Consider the following 27,440-nt stretch of genomic DNA (forward strand, 5'->3'; position numbering starts at 1 on the left):
TTTTTTTTTTAAATGGAAATAAAATCGTCTTTTGAAAAGACAATTTTGGTTTAAAAAAAAATTTATCTGTTCACTCTCTCTCCTAAGTGACAAAAACTATCATATATTTGTAATAACCTCTTCTACTACAATAATTTAAGAATAATTTTTTTAAATTACCATACTATTGAGAAAAGTCCGCTTTCTACCAATGCCATGGCAACACCAATATGACATTATAACAGTAATAAAGATCGTGTTATCCCCAAGCTTGCAATTTATTTGCAAGTCAAAAATAAAAACTAGTACACAATTGTATGTGCTGGATCAGTAGGTGTAGCACTTGAGACTCCTACTTGAAAATAAATGAAAAAACTGAAGGTTGAAAAGGAGAAAACACACTCAACTCACTAATCAGTTAGGAGGAAAAAAAATAAAAAATTACAAAGAACAAGGAGAACTATATGCTTTTCCAAGACGTTTACTGCCACGACAAACCACATTTTGATATTGTTGAAGAATAAAGAATAAAAATCTCATAATAAAAGCTCTTAAAATTGTAGCAATATATGTAGATGCAAAGGAGGAAAATTTCAGTCACCTCTTTTGAGGTTTTAACTAAATACGATTAATTCTTATTGATTTGAAAATTCATCGAATACTTTTCTTATTTTGAATTAGAGGGTAGGTAAGTGAAAATATCAAATGAAAATGATAAGGAAAACATATAATGAAATCTCAAACCAATAAATGTGAGGTTTTAACTAAATATGACTAATTCTTATTGATTTGAAAATTCATTGAATACTTTTCTTATTTTGAATTAGAGGGTAGGTAAGTGAAAATATCAAATGAAAATGATAAGGAAAACATATAATGAAATTTCAAACCAATAAATGTTAGGTGTATTTAATTAAAACCTCATGAGGGGTCAATGAAATTAATCTTGGTGTATAATGAGTCACTCCTTATCGTGTAGATATTATCTGCATTGATTCCAAGAAAACCCTCACAACTTTAAACGTTTACTTAATTAAGATAAGCTCATACATATATGACATTAGGAACTTTCCCTTCTATCTGATGTGAGATATTACAAACACTCTTTTATATAGATACAACATTCTTGTTATATTATATGTGATTACGGGACTAAACAAATTGACACTTCTTGGAAGGTCAAACAAATAAAGGCTTACATTGAGGTCGATGATCGATTCTAATACATTTGCAACGACTCATTCCAAAATATGTAGATATTGTCCGTGTTATGAAAAAAATGAAACGAGAATAGACAACAAGAAAAGATAAGAACATATACATATTTATGTATAAAACCCTAGACGAGAAAAACCACGAGCAAATGAGAAGAAAAAAAATCCACTATGTCAAAAATTGGTATAAAAAGGAAGAGTATCAAGTGGCTACTATATAAATCCCTGAAAACCTATATGTCATCTCAAAAATATATATGAGAGAGAAATAAATAAATAAAGTAGGAAAAATCCATAATTTTTTTTCTTCACCATATATATCATGGGTGCTAACTTTGGCCACAACAATATCATCACGAGCAATGATATCATGCACAAAATAATACCTCACATCAATGTGCTTTGTCTTCTAACGAAACATATGATCTTTTGTGAGAAAAATAGCACTTTGACTATCACAAAAAAACCATGTTAATCTGCAAGTTGTCACTAAGTTCACCAAATAGTCCTTTTAACCAAATAGCTTCCTTACAAGCCTTTGTAATAGCCCTGTACTCAGCCTCAGTAGTAGACAAAGCAACTATAGTTTGCAAAGTAGCTTTCCAACTAATAGCACAACTACCAACAATAAAAACATATCCTGTAAGAGATCTTCTTTTATCAAGATCACCAACAAAATCAGAATCGACATACCAAACAACTACATCTCTAGTTTTCCCAAAATACAAATAAACATTAATAAAATCACACAAGTATCTGAAAATCCACTAAACTGCTTTCCAATGTTCTTTTACAAGATTTTTCATATATCTACTGACTGCATATGATAAATCTAGATGTGAGCAAACCATAACATAGATGAAAGATCCCACTATACTAGAATATGGAACTCGTGACATATAATCAACATCATCATCTGATTGTGGAGATAAAGCAGATGAAAGTTTGAAATGAGCTACTAATGGAGTACTAATAGGTTTGACATTCTACATATTGAACTTGTAAAGAACTTTCTCAATGTATCTTTTTTGACTTAGGTATAATTTACCTACCTTTTGATCTCTCAGAATCGCCATTTTGAGTATTTTTTTTGTGGCTCCTACGTCTTTCATCTCAAACTCCTTACCGATTTGGACTTTTACCTTTCTTATCTCTTCCTTATCCTTGGCTGCTATTAACATGTCATCAACATATAAGAGTAGATATATAAATGACCCATCATCACTCTTCTTAAAGTAGACACAACTATCATAACTGCTTCTTTTGAAATCATGAGTGGTCATAAACGAATCAAACCTCTTATACCACTGTCTAGGTGACTGTTTTAGGCCATGTAGAGATTTTTTCAGCAAACACACATAGTATTTCTTTTCTGAAACTATAAAACCCTCAGGTTGCTGCACGTAGATATCCTCTTCAAGTTCTCCATGTAAGAATGTTGTCTTCACATCCAACTACTCAAGCTCAAAATCATGCATAGGCATAATACCAAGCAAAGCTTGAATCGAACTATGCTTTACAAGTGGAGAAAACACATCAGTGAAGTCTATACTTGGAATATGACTGTAGCCCTTTGCAACTAGTCTTGTCTTATACCCGGCTTCTTCAACTCCTAGTATTCCTTCATTCCTCTTGAACATCCATTTGCAACAAACAATTTTTATTTTTTTTTCCTATAGGTAGTCTCACTAAAGTCCCATGTGTCATTCTTATGAAGTGGCAATCATTCATTTCCTAGAATCATTACAATTAACTACCTTTAAGTAGGTAGAAGGTTTTGCACTGGAATGAATACCTTTAGCCACATTTAAGGTATAAGCAACCAAATTAGCCTCAACATACCTTTGTGGAGGTTTAATATCTCTTCTAGACTTGTCTATTACAATAGGATATTATGGTGGTGCTGGTGGTGGTGAGGGAGCAACAACACCACTCTTTATCTTTGAACTAAACTGAAATGTAAACTCTAATATGGATTCTGACCCAATCTCAAACTCCACCCGTGTGCTTGATTTCTGTTGCTCTTTATCATAAGAATCTTTAGAAGATAAGTCATGAAGCATGACAGTTTCATAAAAAATAACATCTCTACATACTATGACTTTCTTGGTTTTTGGACACCATAACTTATATCATTTAACACCAGACTTATAGCCAAGGAAAACACACTTTATAGATCAAGGTTCCAGTTTTCCATTATCAACATGAGCATAGGCAGACATCTAAATATCTTCAAATCAAAGTAACTAGTAGGAATACTAGACCATACCTCTTATGGAGTTTTTTTGTTAATAGCAATTGAAGGAGAGTGATTAATGAGAAAACAAGTTGTAGAGACAACTTCAACCTAGAAAACCTTAGGTAAACCAGCATTAAAGAGCATACAACATACTTTCTCCATCAGAGTTACATTCATTCACTTCGCCATACCATTTTGCTATGGAGTATGACGAATTGTATGATGTCTCACAATTCCTTTTGACTTGCATAGAACATTAAACTCATCAGAACAAAACTCCAAGTCATTATCAATGCGAAGATGTTTTACCTACTTCCTTGTTTGATTCTCAATCATAATCTTCCCTTCCTTGAATGTAGCTAGCACATCACTCTTTTGCTTCAAGAAGAACACCCAAACTTTTATGAAAAAATCATCAATAATAGTGAACATATAACTAGCACCTCCCTTAGAAGGCACCCTAGATGGTCCCTAGAGATCATAATGTATATAATCGAGTGTTCCCTTTGTGTTGTGAATGCCTTTTGTGAATTTGACTCTCTTCTGCTTCCCAAAAACGCAGTGCTCACGGAACTTTAGTTTACTAATACTCTAACCATTAAGAAGTCCTCTTCTGCTTAATTTAGTCATCTATCTCATTCTCACTCATATGCCCAAAATGCATATGCCAAAGTCTAGTAATATCACCATTTGATAAGAAAGGAGTAGCAATAGCTGCATCACTTGTAATTGTGCATCCCTACAAGACATATAATTTGGCAAACCATTTTTGCCTTTTCATCACAACAAGAACACATTTGCTAACCTTCAGGACTCCACATTCACTAGTGTACTTGTACCATTTTGAATCAAGAGTACTCAACGAGATAAGGTTCCTTTTTAGATCTAGAATGTGTCTCACATCACCAAGTGTCTTGACAACCCCATCAAGCATTTTGATTCTAACCATTCCAATACCAGCTATCTTACAAGATGCATTATTTCCCATCACCACAACAGCTTTGGACACTATTTCATATGTTGAAACCCAATCCCTATTAGGACACATATGAAATGTGCAACTTGAATCAATAATCCAATCCTCGCAAGATTTGGAGTCGCCATCATAAACAATTAGGAGTTCTCCATCAATGTACTCATCTTATGCAACACTAGTTTCACCAAATTTTTCTGGTTGTTTTTCCTTTTGATTTGTAACAACTTTCTTATTCTTATTTTGCAACTTATAGCATTCAGATTTAATGTGCATTTTTTCTTACAGTACTTGCAAATTTTGTCTTTATTGTTGGATTTTGATTTTCCCATCATATCACCACCATGATTTCATTCATGTGTCCTCCCTTGAATAACAAGGCCCTCTACTTGAGCCTTAGATCCAACTAGAAGTTGTTTCATCTTCTCCTTAGAAAATAAAGCATCAAAAACTTCTTCCAAGGTAAGAATGTCAAGACTATACAATATAGTATCTCTAAAAGTCGCATATGAAGAGGGCAACGAACATAATAAAATCAACCCTAAATCTTATTCATTGTACTTAACCTCCATGGCCTCTAGATCAGAAACAATTTTCTTAAAGACGGTTAAGTGATCTTCCAAAGACGTATCTTTTGTCATATGATGAGAATACAATCGTTGTTTCAAATGTAACTTGCTAGTTAGACTTTTCATCATACACAATTTCTCCAACTTTAACCATAATGCAACGACGGTTTTCTCTTTTAAAACGTCTTGTAGAATTTGCTTTGACATATGAAGATGAATTTGAGATAAGGTATTTCGATCCTTACATTGTTTTTCCTCTTGTGTCAATGACGAGGGCATCTTATCAAACCTTAACAGTGCATCATCCAAATCCATTTGCGCGAGCACAGCTCGCATCTTAACCTATCATAGCAAAAATCTGGTGTTGTGATCCAAAAGCAAAATATCGTATTTCTTTATTGCCATTGTCAAGAAGATCAAACCTCTCTCTAATCAAACCTCGCTTTGATACTAGTTTGTTATGAAAAAACGAAACAAGAATAGACAACAAGAAAAAATAAGAATACAAACATATTTACATGGAAAACCCTATACAAGAAAAACCACAGATAGAGTATAAGAAAAAAAATCTACTATGTCAAAAATTGGTACAAAAAGGGAGAATATCAAGTGGCTACTATTAAATCTTTGAAAACCTATACGTCATCTCAAAAATATATATGAGAGAAAAAAATAAATAAAGTAGGAAAAATCCATTATTATTATTTTCACCATATATATCGCATTGCGAACTTTTCAGGTTTGACCAAAAAATGAAATCGGGTTACCAAGCTCTAACAGTTGTTTTAAGCCCTAAGGGCTCTTGTGACTTTAAAAAGTGTATATATATAGAAAGAGAGAGAGAAAGAGAGAGCATTTAAAACCTTTTTTTTTAATCCATATTAGAGAAAGAAAAAAAAAAGAAAAAGAGCATCAAAAACTTTTTTTTCTATCAAATATGGAATATCACAAACACCGTTTATATAGATACAACATCCTTATTGTGTCCCATAAGATTACAAGGACAAATAGACAGACACCCCCTTGTGGGATCCATGTCTTACCCATTTGAAATTATGTAAATTGTTATTTTGTATAAAAAAAACATATGAGAAAATTTTCTTTCGTTTATAGCAGAAAAATATGGAGATATTATATTTTAATAAGTTTAAACAAAATGTTTGACTTTAATTTGTTTGGACCTAATCAACATACTATAATTGTTGATAATTTTTTATTCTACTCAAAAAATTATAACTATTAACCTTTTTGGTCATATCAACGGGTTATAATTTGACATTTACATTTGTTAGTGAGGAATATAATTGTTTTAAACACGAACCTCTAGGAATTTGGTTAAAAAAAAAAATTAGTACTAGTAGTAATTGACTTCACCTATATTAGAGGATTAAATTTGAGGTTAGTGACCCATTTATAAACTCTCATTTAATCTGACAAAGAAGTTTCACCCAATTCACCATTTGTTACATGGTGCCCACCTGCTTGGAATTGGTTGGCTTATTTCATTTCCAATGGCCACTTGGTTTTATAATGACATGAGAGAGATGAATAAATTCTATTGGACAATCAACTGCTCCACTTGGTTATAAAATAAATTTATACCTTTTATACAAAATGATTTACTTTTAGATAAAAATTTTGTATTTTAAAAATAAAAAATCGAGATTTGTTTATTCGAACAGTTAATTAGTCCATAAAACGCCTTATTAGAATCTGCAAATGAAATTTGCATGGAAGAAACAAAATTCTTTGAATATATTGAAGCTAATAAAAGAAAAAACTACATGTAAATAAGTATTTTTTTTTTTTAAATATTGATAATTCTCTTGGATTTAACTAGTATAGAAAATACATAATAAAATAATTATAATTAAATATTTATAATAATTTTATTTTAATTAATTTATAATATAATATATAAAAGATATATAATTACATGTGCATATTTAACACAAAGGAAGATTTGGTTGAATGCAAGCACGCTCTTCCAATTTCACAGCTATGATATATAATAATTTTTTTTCCTTTCTTTTTTTTCAATTTCTTTCTAAGAAAGACATTCCACATTGGAAGGTGTGAGATGCAAATGAAGTATTTAAAACTCATGTAACTTTCCAAGTGACACAAGCCGAAAGATTGTGGGGCTTAGGGTGGGCTGGTTTTATTGGGTCAGGCAGAAGGAGTCCTTTCGGAAACACAAAATTCCATCGGCCCGAATATGGGCCCGATATTGCAACGAATATTGCTGAAGAAAATGACAATTTCACCCTTGATAATGGTGAAAAAGTTTCCCAACACTACGTAATTATATCTTGAATATCACCCAAAAAATAACCTTTTTCGCCTCTGACTATGGTAAAAAGTTTCCAAGCCGATTAACGTATCTCTTTTTCCTTACCACGCCCAAGGCGTCCACCACCCGATATTCCAATGAATATTGTTGAAGAAAATGACATTTTTACTCAGTAAAAGTTTCTAACGTTATATAACTAAAATGTTTTTTCCCCTTATTGTGCCAAACTTATTCAACAACCAATATTTCAACTAATATTGTTGAAAAAAAATGATATTTTTGCTTTTGATTATGATGAAAAACTTTCCAATACTAAGCAATTAACATATCTCTTTTTCTTATCATGTCAAAGGCTTGAAGAAAATGACATTTTTACGCTATAAAAGTTTCTAACATTATAGAACTAAGATATCTCTTCCTCTTATTGTGCCAAAGTTGTTCAACACCCAATTTCAACGAATATCGTTGAAAAAAATGACATTTTCGCCTTTGATTATAATGAAAAATTTTCCAATATTATACAATTAAGATTTTTTTTCCTCTTATCGTGTCAAAGACGTCTAACACTCCATATTTTAACAAATATCATAAAAATGGTATTTTTATCTTTGATGTATATATATAAATATATCTATATGGTTAAGAGCGGATTATGATATCTAATATCATATAAAAAAAATTGGTATTATAAATGTATAAACTTCTCTTAAATACGCGAATGTATTCTAAAGTTATGAGAATCTATTAACGAGCAAACAATTTCAATATAGTTAAAAATGCATCTTTACACAAAATGTATCTATGTGGACTCTTTGACCAATTCTTATGTTAACAAGTTAAAGGAGATTAATTGATTCTATTATATAAATGTTCTAAAGCATACATGGATAAAGAGTAGTAAGTAAACCAACCTTAATGTCATACCCTCTCTAGCCATCAAGTGCAAACTAATCAGTGGTATAGAGATTGATTCGAAAAACTGCTACGAAGTTGTATACGTGGAAGATTGTAGTTAGAGAGTACTACAAAAATAGTATATAACACATTGCCTTTGAGAAACTTCATATGGACACTGACATAGTTTGGTATGGTCAATATTCTATAATGTACTTTTCTCTCAATTAATTTGATAAAAAAATCTTTTATTAAATTATTAGTCTCTAAAAGTTCAATTTACACAAAGTGGGACCTAGAAGCCCTCGGGAACTGGCTTTCCAACAGTCATTTTTCTTATGAATACTTTTTATCTCCCGCTAATTTTGGTGTTAGTACAGATTAGATAGGATAAAAGTCTTGATATTAGGCATAAAAATGGACCTAATGCATGCAAAAGGCCTTAACATGCACACAATCACCCAAGGAAGAAGCATATAGGAGCATTTTCTAACATAACCGGAAGAATTCGAGTATTTAGCAACGATGAGTAACTCCTCTAATTGGACCATCATTTTTTACCATTAAATTGTTTTGGCATGCTTACATATCAAACCAACAAATTCACTTAGACATAGTAGGAATGACAACGGGACGGATTCGAGATGAGTCGCCCCCATCCCAACCTCATCCCGTTTATTCAAAATAGTTCTCATCCTTATCCTATTTAAAAAATTAAACGGGACGAGGTGGAACGGATATGGTAAATTCTCATATCTACCCCGTTTAACTTTTTTTTTTAATTTTTAATTTTTTAAAAATTACTTTTAAAATTTTTAATTACATTAAAATAAATATATTTTATAAATAATTAAAATATTATTTTTTTATAATGTATTTTATTAAAAATAGTAAACTAAAAATTAAATTAAGTTAATTTTAAAAATTAAATTAAATTAATTAAAAATAATAATTTTATATATAATCGGGACGATGCGGAACAGGACAAGTCAATATATGAACCCACCCTGGATTTTAAAAAAATTCTCAAACCCGTTTATTAAAGTTGAAACTTGTCCCATTACGGGATGGGTTTTTTCATAAAACCTAGTTTTTTACATGCCCAATGGTACTTTGACGTAATCAACCGTACCAGGAGGTTAGAGGAAGTTTGAGAAAACGAATGGGGCCAGGGAGATTGATATATGAACAAATGGGTGAAGAACTAGTGGTTAACCCATCATCATTACTCAACCATGCCAAGGATCATGCATCCTAAGCACAAAAGATATAGAGACCAAATCCTAGAAAAAACAAAAGCACTTACATCCTTGGTTAACAAAATAGGACAATTATCAAGGTTAAGAGAAAGAATGATTAATAATCGATGTTTTAATCATTGCATCAAGTGTCCATCCCATCACTTACCAGGTTATAACGTTTGAATAATCGATGTTTTAGTCGTTTCCAATCATACCCTTTTGATGACACATAATCTACTTCTAACATCCTTCCGGAAAGACTTGGTTTGTTGAAACCTCTTAAAACTTGAAAATCTTAATTTCAACACAGCTATTGATGATGAATGAGGGCCAATACAATTCCAATCTTGGGTTTCTCTTGCCTTCTATAATTTTTTTTTTTTTTTAATTATGTTTGATTTTTTTTGAGGCAGAGATTGACCAATCTTGTGAGTCAATCATCTGTTGGGTCAAAAACGTTACTGATATTCAAATCTCAAAAGGGTATCAAAATAAAAAATCAAATTCCTGGAACAAACGGTAGGATATTTTAAAAGAGAAAATAAGCAACAGTTATTTACACTAACATAAATAATATAGTATAGATATGGATAAATATATCTAATTGCACATCTCACAATACCATCAACGTGGCCAAGCATGCAAGTGTGTCTTTATATAAAATATATAGTCATACAAAAGACTTCCTAGGTAGGCTAAGATAAGGTTATAAATTATAATACATATATATGAAACATAAATGTCAGTGTGTGCAGCCGGCATTCCATATTTTTTTGTAAATTCCTTGACCCAGAATAGTAGATTATAGACCTATGCTTAGCAAATCTGTACATTTTCATGAGCAAATTCTGACAATATAATCTAATAAAATCAGCCTGCCACGAGAGTTATGAAAGGTTCGAAATATGAAATATTGATAAATATTTTAATAAAAATGTTGCCGAAAACTATTAAAAATTAATGAAAATGCATAAAAATGATAAGATAAATAAAATAACCTTCAATATCACCCAAAAAATAACCTTTTTCGCCTCTGACTATGGTAAAAAGTTTCCAACACTAGCCGATTAACATATCTCTTTTCCTTATCATGTCAAAGGCGTCCAACACCCGATATTCCAATGAATATTATTGAAGAAAATGACATTTTTACCCAGTAAAAGTTTCTAACGTTATATAACTAAGATATTTTTTTCCCTTGTTGTGCCAAACTTATTCAACACCCAATATTTCAACGAATATCGTTGAAAAAAATAACTAAATTAACGAGTAAAGGTGAAACTTAATAATATTATTTTTATAATTGAAATCGATAATTTTAATATTAAAGGAAAGACCAAATTGACAAGTAAAGGTCAAACCCAATAATATTATTTTTATAATTGAATTCGATGATTTCTTAACAATAGAAATTGGATCTAAACAATATGATTGTGTTAATTAAATTGTGAAAAAAGTGGAACTTAAAAGATGTCGTTGTAATGGTTGAAATCAATAGAATTGTGTGAATAAAAATTAGAAGTCAAAGATGTAATGCGAAGATTGAAATCAACTCAAATCCGCATTCACAATAGCCAAAATTAATGGAATAGAAAAAGCAAAAAGTCAAAACTAAAGGATGCGATTATATATATATATATATATATATATATATATATATATATATATATAACAATTATTTTTTTAATGCAATTGATATAGGTATGGTGAATATAATGTTTATCAATTTTAAAAAAAAAAATTAACTTAAATTCCTTTAATATATTCATATTTATTTATTTTAAAAATCAAAAACTATTTTTATTAAAACATGTTTTATTACATTTTAAATAAAAATTAAATTGATTTACACAAAATATTTTGTTTGAGATTTAATTTCTAAAATTTTGACAATATTTTGTTATTAACATTAATTTATTTAAATAATTAATAATTTATTTTATCAAATTAATTTTAATTTATAAATTATTAGAACTTCATTAATTTTTTATATTTTAGTAATTTTTTAATAAATTTATATTTTTAATATTTTAAAATTATAAGGATAAATATATATAAAAAATTAAAGTGAAGTGATAACAATTTTTTAAAATAGGATTAATGAGATAAATTTAAAAAATAATTATACTTATGGGGATTTTGAAAAAAAAAACATTTTAAAATATATATATATATATATTTAAAATATGTACTTTTTAAATACATATTTTACAAAGAAATAGTTAAAGAAAAAGCCAAACACATGAATAAAATTAGCTCTTAAGTGGATGTAGTTTTGCATCTCAGCCTACAAGGTATTTTCCAAATTACGACAAAATCACGTTCTTTTGTTTTAAGTGTATGATTTTGTTGACATTTGGGCAAATTTCACAAATTTTGTAGACTTTTGTAGGACCATTATCACCTCATACACATGGATCATAATTCTCCTGAAAAAAACAAGAAAAAAACAAAAAAGAGGAGAATAGGCTTTAACTTCGATCGGTTTATTTTTTAGCTAAATAAAAAAATTAAAATATTTAACTTTTTCTATTAAGATAAAAGTATCTTTTTAATATTAACCAACATAACTAAAGTGAGTTTATTATCAATAAATTTAATTTAATTATATTGATTGATGTTAATAAGTTTTTAATTTTAACTTTTTCTATTCAATCAAAAAACAAACACCACCATTCTCTTGTCCTAATAACAAAATTTGCATTTCAACGTAGGGTTCTTAAATTGTGTTTGTTGCTGGCATCATGAATACTATCGATAATTGAGTCATTTAAACGCTTCTGCTTATTTAAAGGCTGAGTTGGCCCTAAGAAAAATATAACTAAAGATTTGAGAATTTAGACCTAGTAAAATAAATTTCACTCGTGTGGGCATTTTTTAATTATTCATTTCTTAATAATTTGGCTGAGATTCATAGCCCAGACTAAAAGCTAGAAGAAGCAAAGTTGCACAAGACTAAGATCCATTGGTCAGCAGGTGATAAAAAGTGAACGAACGGAAAGATCAAACAGACCCTGCACTTTTTGCAAAATGACAATAAAAAAAATTTATATCAGACATACCTCGCTGCTCCCCGCTGGCGATCAATTCGACGGGGACCACCCTCAGCTTCTGCTTTTCCCTCTGCGATCTGCCTCTACTCCAGTTGTTCCGGCCAAATTAAGCGCCGACGTTCAATCTCTTTTATCCGTAGCCAGCTTCTAATACATGCGCTCATTAGTAGCTCCCGGTTCATGACTGGGCCGCCCGACTTTTCTGCCCTTTTTCTGTCACACCCCCAAATTTTGAATTCTCATCCGATTCTTAAAGCCATAACCCTAACCCTAATCTTTACTTTTTCCAAGATTATTCTGGTTCTGATCTCCAAATCTTTTCATGTGTAGATCCAAAATGGCGACCGATGTGGTCCAATCCAGTGGGAAGCAGCGAACAAGTACCACAAAATCGAGATCATCCACGGCAACGTCTTCAACCTCAGAAACCTCAACAAAGCAGGGAACGCCGCGAATTCCACAAATCACAAGACCAAGGCCATCAACAGGAACAGCTTCAACATCAGAGGCCTCCACAAGCAACGTGAGCAGTGTTCCTTACGCCACAGGCTCGAGCTACATAGGCTCATCAGTAACATCGATTTCCAGCCGTACTTCATTGTCCAGCCTCCGCGACTCGTTGCCGGAGAATCCTCACATTTACGATTTCTCTGAGATAAGCTCCGCCACCAATAATTTCCTTGCTAAACGGTACTCACCGTCGTCTTCTTCCACCGCGTGCTGGCGGTGCACGCTCCGCGGCAAGGATGTGATAGTGTTCCAGCGCAAGTTCTGGCGGAGGCTGGAGATGGCGCAACTCAAAGAACGATTGTCTGTGATCTGTAGAAGTCATCACAAGAGCATAACCAGGCTTCTCGGAGCGTCGATTTCTGGTGAACACTTATACCTAGTTTATGACTTTGTTAAGGGAGCAAACCTAGCGAATATCCTGAGAAACCAGAGGAACCCGGACTTCACTGTGTTGTCGACTTGGATTTCGAGAATGCAGATCGCCGCGGATCTCGCTGATGGTCTCAATTACATCCACAACAATACTGGATTGAGCATAAGCTTTGTGCATAACCGTATAAAAAGTAACAGCATTGTCATTACGGAGCCTATAAAGAGTAACCGTACATCCATTGCGGAGACTTTGCACAACGCCAAGATATGCCATTTTGGAACGGCCCAATTGTGCGGCGAAACCGACGAGAATCAGCTGCAGCCCCAGGTTTCTAAATATGAAGGCGAAATCGTGGAAGAGGAGTCCTTTTCGTCAACGAAATCTCCGGAGTTGAAGCGAACGAATAGCAGAGCGATGCAATTCGAAGGTGTCAGAGGATACATGTCGCCGGAATTCCAATCCACCGGAGTGGCGACGCAGCAATCAGATGTGTACGCGTTCGGAGTTGTGATCCTGGAACTTTTGTCTGGCGAAGAGCCATTGAAATATAAGTTCGATAAAACGACCGGCGAATTCAGACGAACGTCGGTGATCGACACTGCAAGAGCAGCAATCGACGATACCGATGGTAAAGATGGGAGATTGAGGAGGTGGGTGGACAAGAGGCTGAAGGACTCCTTTCCGGTTGAGGTTGCGGAGAAGGTGACACGTTTAGCACTGGACTGCGTACACGTGGACCCTGATCAACGGCCCGACATGAGCCACGTTTCTGGAAAGATTTCCAAGCTTCTCATACAGTCAAAGAATTGGTTGGATAAGTTGAAGGTTCCTACTGATATCTCGGTCTCGTTGGCTCCTCGTTGAGTTTCCCCCTTTTTTATTTTAAATCCTTTTATCAATTGTTGGGCGGCGTCGTTTTGATTGTGACGCAACTGGTGGACATTATATATTTGTTGCGGCCAATTTTCAACCCTTTTTTGGGGTTTAATCATGATTTCGAGATTTCAATAAATGGTGCCTGAGATTAAGAAACTAGATTGATCCAATGCTAGAAAGTCTCCAGAAAAGACTCAGTATCTTAGTTCCAATCCATTGCCCTTAACTAAAACATCAACTAAACATGGTTGACCCTAAAAGTGGTCATTTTTAGAGTGATGATGACTCACGCCGCCCTGACGCCCTTGTTTGGCTAACCGCTAACGCACCCAGGACCTTAGAATGTAATTGTAACAAAGTGGGCGCACGGCTCACCCCCTATTCACTGGAGCACCGTGTACATGCGATCAGAAACAACGCGTGCGCGCATGAAGTAGTCAAGCAACCCATCATACCCAAATAACAAACGCGTGCGCGCATGGAGTAGTAAAGCAACCCATCATTCCCAAATAATAACAAACATGAGAGGTATATGGGAAAGCGCGTAAAAAAATGACATCTGTCATTGTTTTTTTAGTCCATATGAAGTTGATCCCATTTAGCAGTGGTTTTGTTTTTACGTATCTGCAGGAGAACGACATGTCAATCAAAAGTTTCAACAACCAGTTACAAGCAATTGGATTCAGAGATTGAAGATTGCTTGTACAAGCAACACGTTCAGCCATCCATCCCACTCAAAGGATTTAGACATAAAACCACCATGCCTGTACATGCCAAGTAGAGAAGAAAACTGATCGGTATTTGATGGGGGTGAACCTTCATTTTCAACTGTTCGTTTTTCCCAGTAAAACATTTCGAGTCTGTAAGTGGTTCAGTTCACATTTCAAGTAACTTTTTTGCTCTATAAGACTATATTACCCTTTTACAGCAGTCGACATGGGAACCAGTTTACCCGTGGAGGAAGGGATGGGAGACACAACAGGAGTACACGTATCCTTGGACTTGCGTCCTCTTGGGTATGGATAAATGAGGGCCAGCTCTCTCACACGGCCCAGAACAGACTGCGGAATTTGGTGGGATGCATGCTTGCGTCCTTGCTCGACCTGCATCAACCATGTTGTTAAAGAGATCTCAGCTTCTATGATAAAAATGCAATTTACAAGAATTAAAGTATGAGAAAGTGTAGTCCTCTCTCCTGGGCAACACACTGCAAAAGTTAGAAAACAGATCAATGCTCACCCTTCTTCAGAGCAAAGGCAAGAGTGGTCAACAAGAAACAAAGAAAATCAGTATACAGTATAAATAGGCATCTGCAAGCCGCCCAAAATCATTACATTATTGTGATGTAATTGAAGGAATCATTATGGAACATGACTTAACTTATAGTTTGAAATTTTACAAAAATATGAAAGTGACGAGTTTCCGCTTTGCCATCATCAGTCTGGTGCATCTTTCTACCTATTGCATGCATATGACATTTCTTGTATCTAGACAACCTCAGATACCTAGGAATGCCAAGATTTTGACAATTGAAAGAATCATGTAGTATCCATGAGATTTAGAATATACCAAAGATCAGTCCAAATAGAATAAACTAATAATTTGATCAGCCTAAGTTCCGATTTCATTATAATAATGTCTATTGATATAGTTTAAAAGGGCAACAAAAAAGAAAAAAATTATGAAACAAAAAGAAACCAGTTTTAGTCCAACCTCTCTCTTATTATGCAACCTTGTGCAGCTAGCTCTTAGAAGATTACGCCATTTGTCCTGAAATCCCAGGTTGGATACCAAATATCAGATCCTGAAGAATAACATATATCAAATTTATCATACAAAAACTGAAAAGTGCCAATACCTTAAGATCTACAGATGTCCGATGAGTAGATGATGAAAAAAGTAGCCGCTTTATTTCAGTCCACCTTCCAACACCATACTGAGAAACACCTTCAATCAACTTCATCACCTCAGAAAGCGTCCACAACATATGGTGTTTTCTACGACTTCTACCTTTTTGAGTATTTATAATTGTGATACAATCGTCTTCAGACATATCATCTTGAGATTCAGCTGGAAAAGGCTCCATTTCAGAAATTTCATTTGGAACCAAGCTTCCACTGTCCTTGCAATCCTCAGATTCCTGGCACCCCTGCACAAAAATGACATTTATGAAATTTGATGTCAAGAAATTTTACTCAAGAATCACATGTATTTAGCCAAACATGCATATATGTGTGAATAACAATTAAAATAGCTCTAGGGAAATGAGAATGGATACATCTATAAACCATATACAATATCGAGCAAGGAGAATACTGTGATGTCAATATTGATTTGAGAATATTGGGAAGACCTATCTGGCTGCTGAAGGAATAAGATGTGGAAGAAAAGTGTCATCTTTGAGAAAAGAACCACCTTAGTCCATCCCATGGAAATGAAACTTTTATACCACAACGAAACTCTCAAGAAGAAGAACAACCCATGTTTTCAACCAAGTTGGAACAACCCATCTTCTCAGCTGAATCAACAGCCAAATTCAGGCTTTAAAACACCTGTGAAAAGGTAAAACATATAACAAACTTTCGTGCAATCCATTCAACAAGAACATGCTTACCAAAATTGATGTATTTCTCTTTGAGCACCCTTCCTGTACAGGAAGACCAAATGGTACTTGGATACAGGCTCCTTCAAAGAATTCCTGTTGACAATCCAATGATGATGCTCCAAATCCAGCTTGGCGATGCTGCTCATGAGATCCAACATGTGGAAATTTATCCTTCGACCTTTTATAAGAAATTCCACATTTTCTACTATGATATTTTCCTTTCTGCTCTGAAGGTTCTTCAATGTACCTCCGAGTGGGCTTACGCAATCTTTTTTGTGTAACAAGCAAATCTTTTTCTCCTGAATCTAGAATACAAAATCCAACTCTGTTATCATCAGAAGATAATGCCTGCAAAGAATCATTTTTCACTTGTTGGCGTCCTGACACTGTTTTATCATTGACCACACTTGAGAAGGAGATGGATGCACTGCTGCAGAACTCATTCCTAGATGAGAAGTTTGATTTGGCTTCATTGTCATTGAAAGTTACACCCTGTTTCAAGAGGTTCAAACCGTTGTCCAACTCTACAAGGTTCTGCAAACCAAATGAAATATGGAGTTTTAGCCACTGCTTGTCCTTAATTGATGTTCCTCCTCCAAATATGTTCTTAAAGTCTTCATGTAATCCATGAATTGTCATGTTGTCATGCAAAGAAGAATTCTGATTATAAGTATATTTAACACCAGAATCTCTTCCATTGAAACTTGAAGAGGGGCTCTCCAAACCCAAGTTTCCAAAAGAGGAGCCTCCACATGGACCATGCTCCAAATTTGGAACTGGATCAGCAAGTTTGGTATCTACAAAAAAATGTAGAAAAGAAAACCCAAAAAAGACAACAGAGAGAGAGAGAGAGAGAGAGAGAAAAGGAAAAAAATTAGGATGGCAAAATAGAGCAGCAATCGACATAAAAATAATAATAATAATAAGAATGTATATCACAGAAGGATTTACCCAAAAGAAAATCTTCACAAGAACATGGTACTTTATTCATCCCTTGAAGAACTCCTTCAGTTCCTTCCAGCATTCCATCAAGAAACTACAAATGAAGAGCCTCCTCATGATAGCACTAAACACTTTTTAACTAACTAATTTATCTATACATTTCCTCACAGATAAAGACTGTTGCCTGAAGCAGAACATTATTAAATGAAGCAAAAAAACATGTTTGAGGGGCATAGCTTTACCAAACATGGGCAGTCTGAATCCATCAGTAAGCAAGAAGATGACAAACCAATTCAATTTAATAGATACACACGTTTCAGAAAACATTCATTCCTAGAAATAAAATCTAAATGCATCTTCAGACGTTAAATTTTGTGCAGGGAGAGCATATGGTGTACATTAGCATTTTACTAAATTTGAAAGTTAAGAAAATTAATTCTCTCCAATTTTTTATGCTTCTAAGGGCCATTAGAGAATTTTTTTTTTTTTTTGATGCAGTTAATAAGACTTCCTACTCGGCACTTTTTAACGAAAAATCTTCTCATTTTTTGAGCTTCAAAGGGATAGCTCAAAATTTTACTTCGTGCCCCCACGGGCAAGGATTAGATCAGAAAAAATTCAAAAAGATTTCCAAAGGTCTGATCACCTAGAAGGAAGGAAAATGCATCTATTGAGATGGCTAATTGTTTGTAAGGATAAGAAGTATGATGGTTTAGGGATCAGGAGGTTGAAGGTTTTAAACCGACCTTACTAGGTAAATGGTTATTAAGGTTTGCCAATGACAATGACAGTACATGGAGAAAGTTCATTCAAGCCAAATATAAGGAAATGGATGAGGGATGGAGCACCCTAGAGGTGAGTATCTTTTGGAGTGAACTTTAGGAAGATCATTAGAAGAGTATGGGATGATTTTAAGATTGGAACAGCTATTCAGATTTAGAAATGGTATGTACACTAAATTCTGGTGGAACAGATGGGTGGATGAGAGTCACAGTAAGCGGTTTTCCGCACTCTTTGAGAAAGGAGAACAAATGCATGTTGATGCATTTTATGATGCAAATTGGGCTGGTTTAGTAAATCAAATGAGATCTACTTCTGGGTATTGTACATTTGTTGGAGGTAACATAGTACCTTGAAGGAGTAAAAAACATTCATTTGTTGTAAAGTGTAGTGCAGAGACTTAATTCAGAGCTGTTGTACAAGGTATCTGTGAGTTGCTATGGTTGAAGATGCTATTTAGGAATTGAAATTTTCTTGTGACTCCTAGGAAATTATATTGTGACAATAAAGCTGCTATCAATATTGCTCATATTTCAGTACAACATGGTCGCACCAAGCATGGCGAGGTACATTGACACTTTTATCAAGGAGAAACAGGAAAAAGGAGTAATATGCATATCATGTCTCTACTAACCGAGAGCTGGCTGATGCACCACCAAAGGGCTTCCTAGACAGTTGTTTGATGATTTTACAAGCAAGCTAAGAATGATTGACTATTCAAACCAGCTTGCAGGGGAGTATGGGAAAGATGATAGATTTGAAAAATAATTGAATGATCAGTCTGGATATGTGTACAGGATTTAGTGTGCATAATCTCAGGATAGTTAGTGTCCTGATTTTATGGGATTTGTTCATTTCCTTTTTCTTCTACAGCCTGTTAATATCAAATTATCAGTGAGAAATATACAGAATTCTTCCATAATTGTGCATAAAAAGAATAGTTCAAGAGCAGAACAAGTGGAACTAAAGGCGTAAAAAGTAGTGGGATAATATGACACAATGCAACCACTACCAACAAGAGCTTTTGGCAATAATACATACTAATATATATAGCAAACAGATCTAATTATGGAAGAAAAAGATAACATCTAGACATATCCTCATAAAGATATGCTGAAAAACCAAAGAACAGCCAAATATAGAATATGATCATACTTCTAGGCTTGCATGCTCTTCTTCTCGAGTGAGATTAGAATCCAGTGCATCTGAGTTACAAATCACATATGAAAGCATTATTAGAAAAGCAAATAACTAAACAAATAGAAAAAGCTAAACCAACTATAAACAAAAAAGAGATACCCAAATTGCTCAACAAAAAACACCAACTCTCATCAAGTGCTAGTAACACCCCCAATCTTCAAATCAACAGAACAAGACATCCATTGTGTTTCTCTGTTGAATTACTAGTTAAAACATAGTTTACAAAGGAATGTGTTAGCATTGAACCATTAAAATAGCCCTGACTTCTGTAAGAAGCTCCAAATGTCAAAACTGAAGAACAAGCAAACCATTTTGCATTTGTTTGCCTCACTAAGACTATCTCAATAACACTCTACAAACTAGGTACTATTGCCCCAACAAAAGTTTCAGCTTCTAGGAAGCTTTAGAACATCAGAACCAAATGTTGTAGGTAGAAAAAGAAATCATAGAAACCATGTGTTGGAAACATGAAGAACCATCAATTCAGTAGGCATAATGTCAAAGAACAAACCAAATTCCATTTTCTTTACAGGGGCAGACCAAATTCTATTTATAATTAATTAAATACATTAAAAATCTCCATAAAGAGATGCACATAAATGTGAACATGCAAACTATAATCTAACAATCAAGAATGTTGACAACTATTTTGCATGCATCAATATGTGCAGACATCAATGTGTGCTATTCTCACAAGCCAACTAGTTTTTTAATCTTTAAGAGAGAACAAGACAAGGCATTCATGTTACTTGTATAACCTCATGTTGTATACGAAGTGATTTTTTACATGAATAGCTCAGATAAAATGTATCATACAACCACCCCATAGTCCATAGTAATGACACATGTAGCACCCTTTTTAAGCCAGATATCAGTGGGCCAATTAATGGGCTAAGCCAGAATGAACTACTAAACATTTCTGCAAGCTGATTTATGACCTTGACAAGTGAAATAGAAAAATCAACATGTAATGATGTCTCTAATCTTCAGATACAAGAGCTCCCAACTGGCATGACTAACCGAAGCACATTTACAAGTGAATTTTTTTCAAGAAAGTGTAGGGAAGCATGGTGATTTTGAAAGCCAATTAGAATTGAGTTTCCAAGACAAATCTAAAACTTGGGGAAAAAACATGCATTCTAAGGCAGCATATACAACAAAAGTTCTTCAATCATTTGACTGGCTCAAGTACAAATGATTTTTAATCCCACTCTTTCGCTAACACCTTTTAATTTGCTTTTAAAAATTAGACCAATGTGCAAATTATATCTTAAAAATTAAGAACTTACAGAAAACCCATATTCAACTCTTGAGAATTTCAAAAACTGTAGGTAATTTCAATAGCTACTCTCCATAACTCATATCATGGAAAAGGAGAACCTTTACAATGAGTGACACTATCATTGGTGTTTTCCTCTGAATGGACATTTCCCAAGGCCTAAGAAAAGGATGTAGCACCTAAACAGACCAAAAATGTAGTGAGTGATTCTACATCAGCAGCAAATTAGACCCCGAGCAATGTTTCATTTGCATATTATCCACAGATATGTTGATTGACTCTACATTGGCAGCAAAGAACCAAACCTACGTTTCCATTGTGCAGTATGAGATTCAAATAGGCTCTCCAATCTTACAACAGAACCCTAGATGTTCTCTTTCAGACCTAATACTTTTAATAGCACTTGCACAGGAAAGACATGTTATTTCCAACATTGGCCAACAAGAAAGTTGATCCACAGCTAGCAGCGGTTATCCTAACAATTTCTGCATTGTACATATTATGGTAACTATAGACCAGAAGAGAGAAAGACAAGAAGTTAGCTAGACATACAATTACAACTTGAATAGACTATTACCACCATCAATTTTTCTTTGGTCATTCTCAACAGCGAGTGAAAAATCTCCAACACTGAAGAATTTCTGAGGATTCAATGTCTCAAAACCTAAAACATCATCAACCAAATTGTTACACTTAGGTTCCGCTAGTAAATACTCCACTCCAATGCCTTCATCTTCTGGGTAAGGAAACAAGGATCCATTGCCCTCAGCCTAGACAAAAAGAAGAGAGAATGTCAAGAGACAGAGAGCTAGAGAGAAAGAGAGAGTGAGCCAAGAAAAGAAAGCAAAATTACTAAAAACACCTTAAACATTTATCCATAGAATGTCTCAAATCATACTAATGAGAATACTGAGGCTCTATTACCACCACAGAACATCTACACTATATCTGTTGTTTGCTCCAATTTTATCACCTATTCACATGGCAACAGCAAAATTTTTTTTTTTTTTTTTTTGCCTCCAAACCTATCACCTATTCACAGGACAACAGCAAATTTAAATGTGGGACCCAGAAGGGCTTCAAAGCTACACTAAAGGTGAAGTAGATAAGCTACAAACTAAAATGTAAGCAAAAAAACCCCTAATAGTGATGTTACCCATATTTCCACAGTCAAAACCCACAAACAACATGTACTGTAAACACCCTCAAGTTAGAAATAAAGTAATGGTCAGAAAAGATAACTCAATCTAAATTCTCTAGGTATTAAAATCATCAAATTCAAAGCATTCAATCCCATTTCCATTAATTTAGCCCAAAACCCTCAAATTGCCCCCGATAGCATTTACATCCCCACCTTTGAAACCCTTTGTCAGAACGCCATAAATAAAACCTAATCTTATTTTATCACCAACCAAATCTCCGAATGTTAAACATTGACCCTAGATTTAAAAGCCCAATGAAAAAATAAGGACCTTTGTACTCTAAAAAATAGTTAAGAATAACTTCATTTTTAAAAAAACAACATTATGCCCCAAATTAAGGTCAAACAACTTGTTTATGTTGGTATTCAAGTGGCTGATGTGCAGTGTAGTGGAAAAAATAATGTGCCAAATTTTGCCATGGTTTATTGCATATAGGGAGCTTTAAGGAGGTTTCAGTTTGTTGGGTCAAGAAGTGAAGCTAGCTAGAGACAAAATCCACGAGAAATGCACCATCAAAAGAGCTGTTAAGCTATCTTTTAGCTCCAAAAAGTCAAATTATTAGATAATGAGTCAACAATACTTTTTCTGATCTGGTTCAATTCCTAAAAGTCAAGTTATTAGATAATGAGTCAACAATGCTTTTTCTGATCTTGTTTAAACTGTGATTGGGGGCCTTCTCCTGTGAGCCCCTATCTATGAATCCTTATTTTCTGATATTTTTAGATAGTTACTCTCAAGTCACTTAGGCTTGTCTTTTCAAACATAAAACTTATGTATATGATGCGTTCAACTATTTAATAACACGCTTGATGTTCTATTCAATGTAAAATTGGTGCCATTTGTACAAATCATTGCAGTGAATGCATTGATCAAGGTTTAGGTTTTTATTTCTCCAATCATGGGATAATTTATCAAAAAATTCATGTAAAAACTCCTGAACAAAATGGAGTTTCTGAATGGAGCATCTGTCATCTCCTTGAGGGTATACAGTATACCGTTTCTTTCCTTTACCATGACTATTCCTTTTCATTTTCAAACCTTTTATGTGCTATTTTTCTCATCAATCAGTTTTCATATCATATTTTACAATTCCAGGCACACCTCTGTCCTTTTTGTGTCCAAATCGCCCCCTATTTCCTTAATTCCTTCATCCAAAGTGTTTGGCTGTATACATTATGTTCATATTCCTCCTTTTGGCTTCCACAACTTTAACTCTAAAGATTTAACTGTTGGACAACGAGCCAACAATGTATATAAAGCTAACACCCTTCCCCATTGGCAGCCCCAATCCACACTTGAAGAGGTAAACAACAGATTAATGGGTCATAAAAATGACCTGGAAGGCAAACAAACAAGGGAATAAACAAAAAGAGATCTTTGAACTCAATCACTCTAGAAACCAAGGCTTTGATATCAAGTTGTTTGATACAACTGAAAAAAAAAAAAAATGAATAAAAAAGGAGAAGAAAGGAAGGGAGGGCAGGAGAGAGAGAGGGAGAAAGAGAGTTTCTGAAGTGTTCTCCAAAACCCACACCTTTATCATTTACAAGAAAATGGGAAAGAAAAAGATGTAACTTTTCACTTATAAACTACTTAAATTCTCAGTAAGAACCTTACATGTATTAGAGGCTACTTAAGGGCCACATTATGAAGGGAAGCTAGGCTTTGTTGGGTCAAGAGAAGAAGCTAGCTAGGGGCTAAGTCAATGGAAAATGCACCATTATAAGAGAGCCTGGACACGTGTACAGAGGCTACTACTAATGGACTTAGCCTAACTTGGTGCTAGTCCCCAGCCAAGTAAGACCCAAGTTATACTAATGGACTTGGCCCTACCTTGGTGCTAATCCCCAGCCAAGTAAGACCAAGTTAGAAGGACAGAGCAGATGACATCATGGGAATATATTGCTCTAAAGGAAATAATCCATTGGACATGAGTCCTCCCAGTGGTTGCCTTGCACATGTGCCCTTTTCAACATATACCTCCATCTTCATGAGAAATGGGGTCCTGTTTCCACTCTATAACACCATGTTTTCAAATATAGCTCAGAAACTATAGGTGAACAACTTTAATTTAAAAATCTAAAATGCTCCCCCATCTGGAGCAACAGACAGAAACTGCCTTTTGAAGTGCCTTACAAATCAAATCAGTGTCTAATACCATTAGAACAATATTGACTGGAAGAAAATGTCTCACCCAAACTAAGAGAGCAAAGTAACTTCCACCACAAGCCACAATTCCAGAATTGAATCAGGTGTGCATAAGAAAAGGCAGAAAAAAAAAATTTCATCAACTTGTACGAGAAATGACCATACCTCAATAAGTTTATATGTGAACATGTTTGCACCCTCATCCAAAGTACTTGAGGTATTCTTTGGTGTGTCTAGTTTCTGCTCTTCGTGCCCATGTCTTAACATTTTCTTCAAAATGCCAGGCATAAAATCAAGGACAAGAAATACATCACACCATGTAAAATCACTGCATTTAAAACTTAACAAAAGTATACCTAAAAATTGTTAACAATTTCCAACACAATGGTATATTTATTGTTAATAAATAAAATGTCTGCCAAAAATATAACAAAGTTATTCATGCATAATTACATATGGAACATGGATATAAGTTTAAAGTTAGAGAATGTAAGACATTCCCGATTCACCAAAAAAATAAAAATAAAAAAGATCCATCAACAACTGTGATTTTCCTTCTCAATACCTAGAGGAACATTATTTTAGTTAAATATTTAAATTTAATTTTAAAGCTTACTATATAGTTAAGTAATTCAATTATCTTGATTCATATTCCTATATCTTCCAATTGTTTTTCAAAAGGATTCATTGAGCCTTGGGATTACGACTTTTTTTTGAATTAAGGTCAGCTTTGTCTTGTATCTATTACTTGGACTAATTTAAGGCTTTGAATAAATTTTTAATACAGTAACATATATCATGCATAAACCACAGACATATCCATTTACAACCTTCTTGATTAATAAAAATGAGTCCTTTTTCTTCATATACACTACTATAAGAGCTTGTAAAGTCAAATTCTTTTTCCACTGAAGTGAATCTCCGAAAGGTACCATTATTTCTTAATTAGAAAATGGATGGACACAGTAGCAAAATTAGCAATAACTGATTTATAAAATAAATATAAATAACCACTACCACTGTCATCAACCTCCGCTGTCACCACCACCACAGTAAAGTCAACCCCCACTTGTAACTCAGCACCATTGCTGCAAACTCAAACTCTTTTCCAGTAGACCCCCAGACTAAAAGTTATAATTTATTTTCTAATGAATGATCATTGATCATCAGATGCTAAGACAAACCTAACCTATATTCACTGAATCACCAGAGCACAATCTTCTGTCATTGCTGCCACCACTATGATTCCTCGGAATCATGCTACTATAGCTCATACAACCCCAGCCATTAGCACCACACCCCCACCATAACAGTGTCCAGTACCACCATTGTATTGCCCATCACTACTAATTCTTCTAAAATTATCATCACTGCTGTATTCCACCAGTGTTCATACACATCTACCAACTAGATTTGATAATTTCAATGTTCATACAACAGTGGAATAAAATATTCATGCAATATGGTATGTGCATTGTTTCAGCTCACCAGCATTAAATTAATCCTAAATTACACTAGAAACCACTCAAATGAAGAAGTTTGCAGCCAGCAATTGCTATAACAAAGGAAATCTTCGGTATCTGATTGAAAGAAAAATATTCATTAATATCTGACAAAGGCAACCCACCTAAATGTGGGTGTTCCTTCTGGGTACAAGCCACCAGAACCCACAGGAAGCCTTATCCCTTAATATTGTAAAACCACACAAGCAAGCAAAACAGAGCACCAATAACTAGTCCAACTCTCAAATTTGGAACTATTAGCATGTGGAAAGTACCATTTATACAAGGATGCAAAACCATTATCTAAAATTTCATATTCATAATATCCTGGGTATCAATATGCATAAGCAAGATCGATCTTCTTTAGTTGTCAACAGCACTGGAACAGCTAACAGTCTCAAATTTCCAGGCATCGGACATCAATTATTGACCCAATGATATTATAACCCCACTTTAGATTCCTCTCTATTGAGTCTTCCAACTTTTCACCATTGCCAGATAAGGTTGCAAACATAATAACTAGTTTCCACCTTCAAGTATCAGGTAAGAAACAACAAAACCGTTCAATTCCCATGGACAACCAAATTCGGTTGCTGAGAAAATGGAGGAAAAGGTAATTAAAAATAAAAATAAAACTTTTAAGTCTTAAACTTTTCCCCTACAATTTTTTTAATAGTTAATATCATTCCTTCTGTTATGCTTACACGTACTATAAATAACTCAACTCACTTAGGCCTTCAGGTTCTTGAGTCTCCCACGTTCTTAATCACTGATATAAGATTCAAAATTCTTATTTTGTCTCCTACATTTTCTCAGAACCCAAGGCAGCTTAAGAGAATGCCTCTACCCCCCTCCGTTACATTCCCGCAAATAAATCCAAAAAGAAAGAAAATCACAAAATCAACGCACCGTAAATACAAACATGAACAACAAAACCGGAAAGAAAACAAAAAGGAAATTTCGAAAACGAAAGCATCTTCTTTCGGTAGTTTACAAGTATTTTTCCTGCATTTTAAAGCAGGAACTGAGAAATATTAGCTTGCTTTTGCGTCAAAAGCGAAAAAAGGCACTTCCACAAAGCCATGCTAGCCAAACAGTACAAAAGAAAACCAGAAATGCAGATTAGAGTATTCAAAAGTAAACGCACAAAAGAAGTTTAGAAGACTACCTCATGAAACGATTCAGAGACCCAAAAACACTGGAATTTACAGAGAAAATCGACTGAGAAAACACCACATTATAGTGTCAGAGAAAGCGGAGAGAATTTCTGGAACCGAAAAGCTGAAACCGACTATGAATTTAGAGAGAGAGAGAGAGAGAGGCTGGAACAAGGAACAAGGAACAAGGAACAAGGAACAAGGAGAGAGAGAATGAAAGAGAGAGAACCTCTTTACCTTTTTTATGTTATGGGACGGACGTGAAATGGTTAATAGAGTGGGAACCAAGAGGTGGTTTGGAGTCCGCTTCTCGACACGTGGGCACCTGAGTCTGACCTTTGCTCACCCGCCGTCCATGCAAATGACGGCGTTAGTACGATTTGTAGTGGAGATGGTCAGTCGGTCAGGGAC

The 27,440-nt window shown here is 34.2% G+C and overlaps 2 protein-coding genes across 4 annotated transcripts; one reads left to right on the top strand and one right to left on the bottom strand.

Moving 5' to 3' along the window:
* Positions 1–12,370: 12,370 nt before the first annotated feature.
* On the top strand, positions 12,371–14,366 carry LOC117916909 (lysM domain receptor-like kinase 3). Its single transcript, XM_034833132.1, has one exon. The coding sequence runs from the start codon at positions 12,778–12,780 to the stop codon at positions 14,200–14,202; it is 1,425 nt and encodes a 474-aa protein (XP_034689023.1). The 5' UTR covers positions 12,371–12,777; the 3' UTR covers positions 14,203–14,366.
* Positions 14,367–14,759: 393 nt separating this feature from the next.
* On the bottom strand, positions 14,760–27,219 carry LOC117916907. Of its 3 annotated transcripts, none has more exons than XM_034833131.1 (9): positions 27,041–27,219; positions 24,536–24,629; positions 21,598–21,790; positions 19,697–19,746; positions 17,771–17,855; positions 16,829–17,616; positions 16,073–16,363; positions 15,928–15,984; positions 14,760–15,317 (listed from the first exon to the last, which is right to left on the bottom strand). In XM_034833131.1, exons 1-9 carry the CDS (start codon positions 27,043–27,045, stop codon positions 15,129–15,131), a joined length of 1,752 nt encoding a protein of 583 aa, XP_034689022.1. In that variant the 5' UTR covers positions 27,046–27,219; the 3' UTR covers positions 14,760–15,128. The 3 variants fall into 3 exon arrangements, with proteins under 3 accessions (XP_034689022.1, XP_034689021.1, XP_034689020.1); XM_034833130.1 differs by having other exon boundaries at positions 24,536–24,640; XM_034833129.1 differs by having other exon boundaries at positions 24,536–24,710.
* Positions 27,220–27,440: the final 221 nt, after the last annotated feature.

This window comes from Vitis riparia, chromosome 6 (assembly GCF_004353265.1).
Source record: "Vitis riparia cultivar Riparia Gloire de Montpellier isolate 1030 chromosome 6, EGFV_Vit.rip_1.0, whole genome shotgun sequence".
Lineage (NCBI taxonomy): Eukaryota > Viridiplantae > Streptophyta > Magnoliopsida > Vitales > Vitaceae > Vitis > Vitis riparia.

Excerpts from the sequence above, each read along its gene's own strand:
- LOC117916909 (XM_034833132.1), top strand. The coding sequence starts at position 12,778 with ATGTGTAGATCCAAAATGGCGACCGATGTGGTCCAATCCAGTGGGAAG.
- LOC117916907 (XM_034833129.1), bottom strand. Across the intron at positions 17,617-17,770 it reads TTGTGAAGATTTTCTTTTGG|ATACCAAACTTGCTGATCCA; the intron begins GTAAATCCTTCT and ends ATTTTTTTGTAG. Across the intron at positions 16,364-16,828 it reads AGAGAAATACATCAATTTTG|GGGTGCCAGGAATCTGAGGA; the intron begins GTAAGCATGTTC and ends ATTTTTGTGCAG.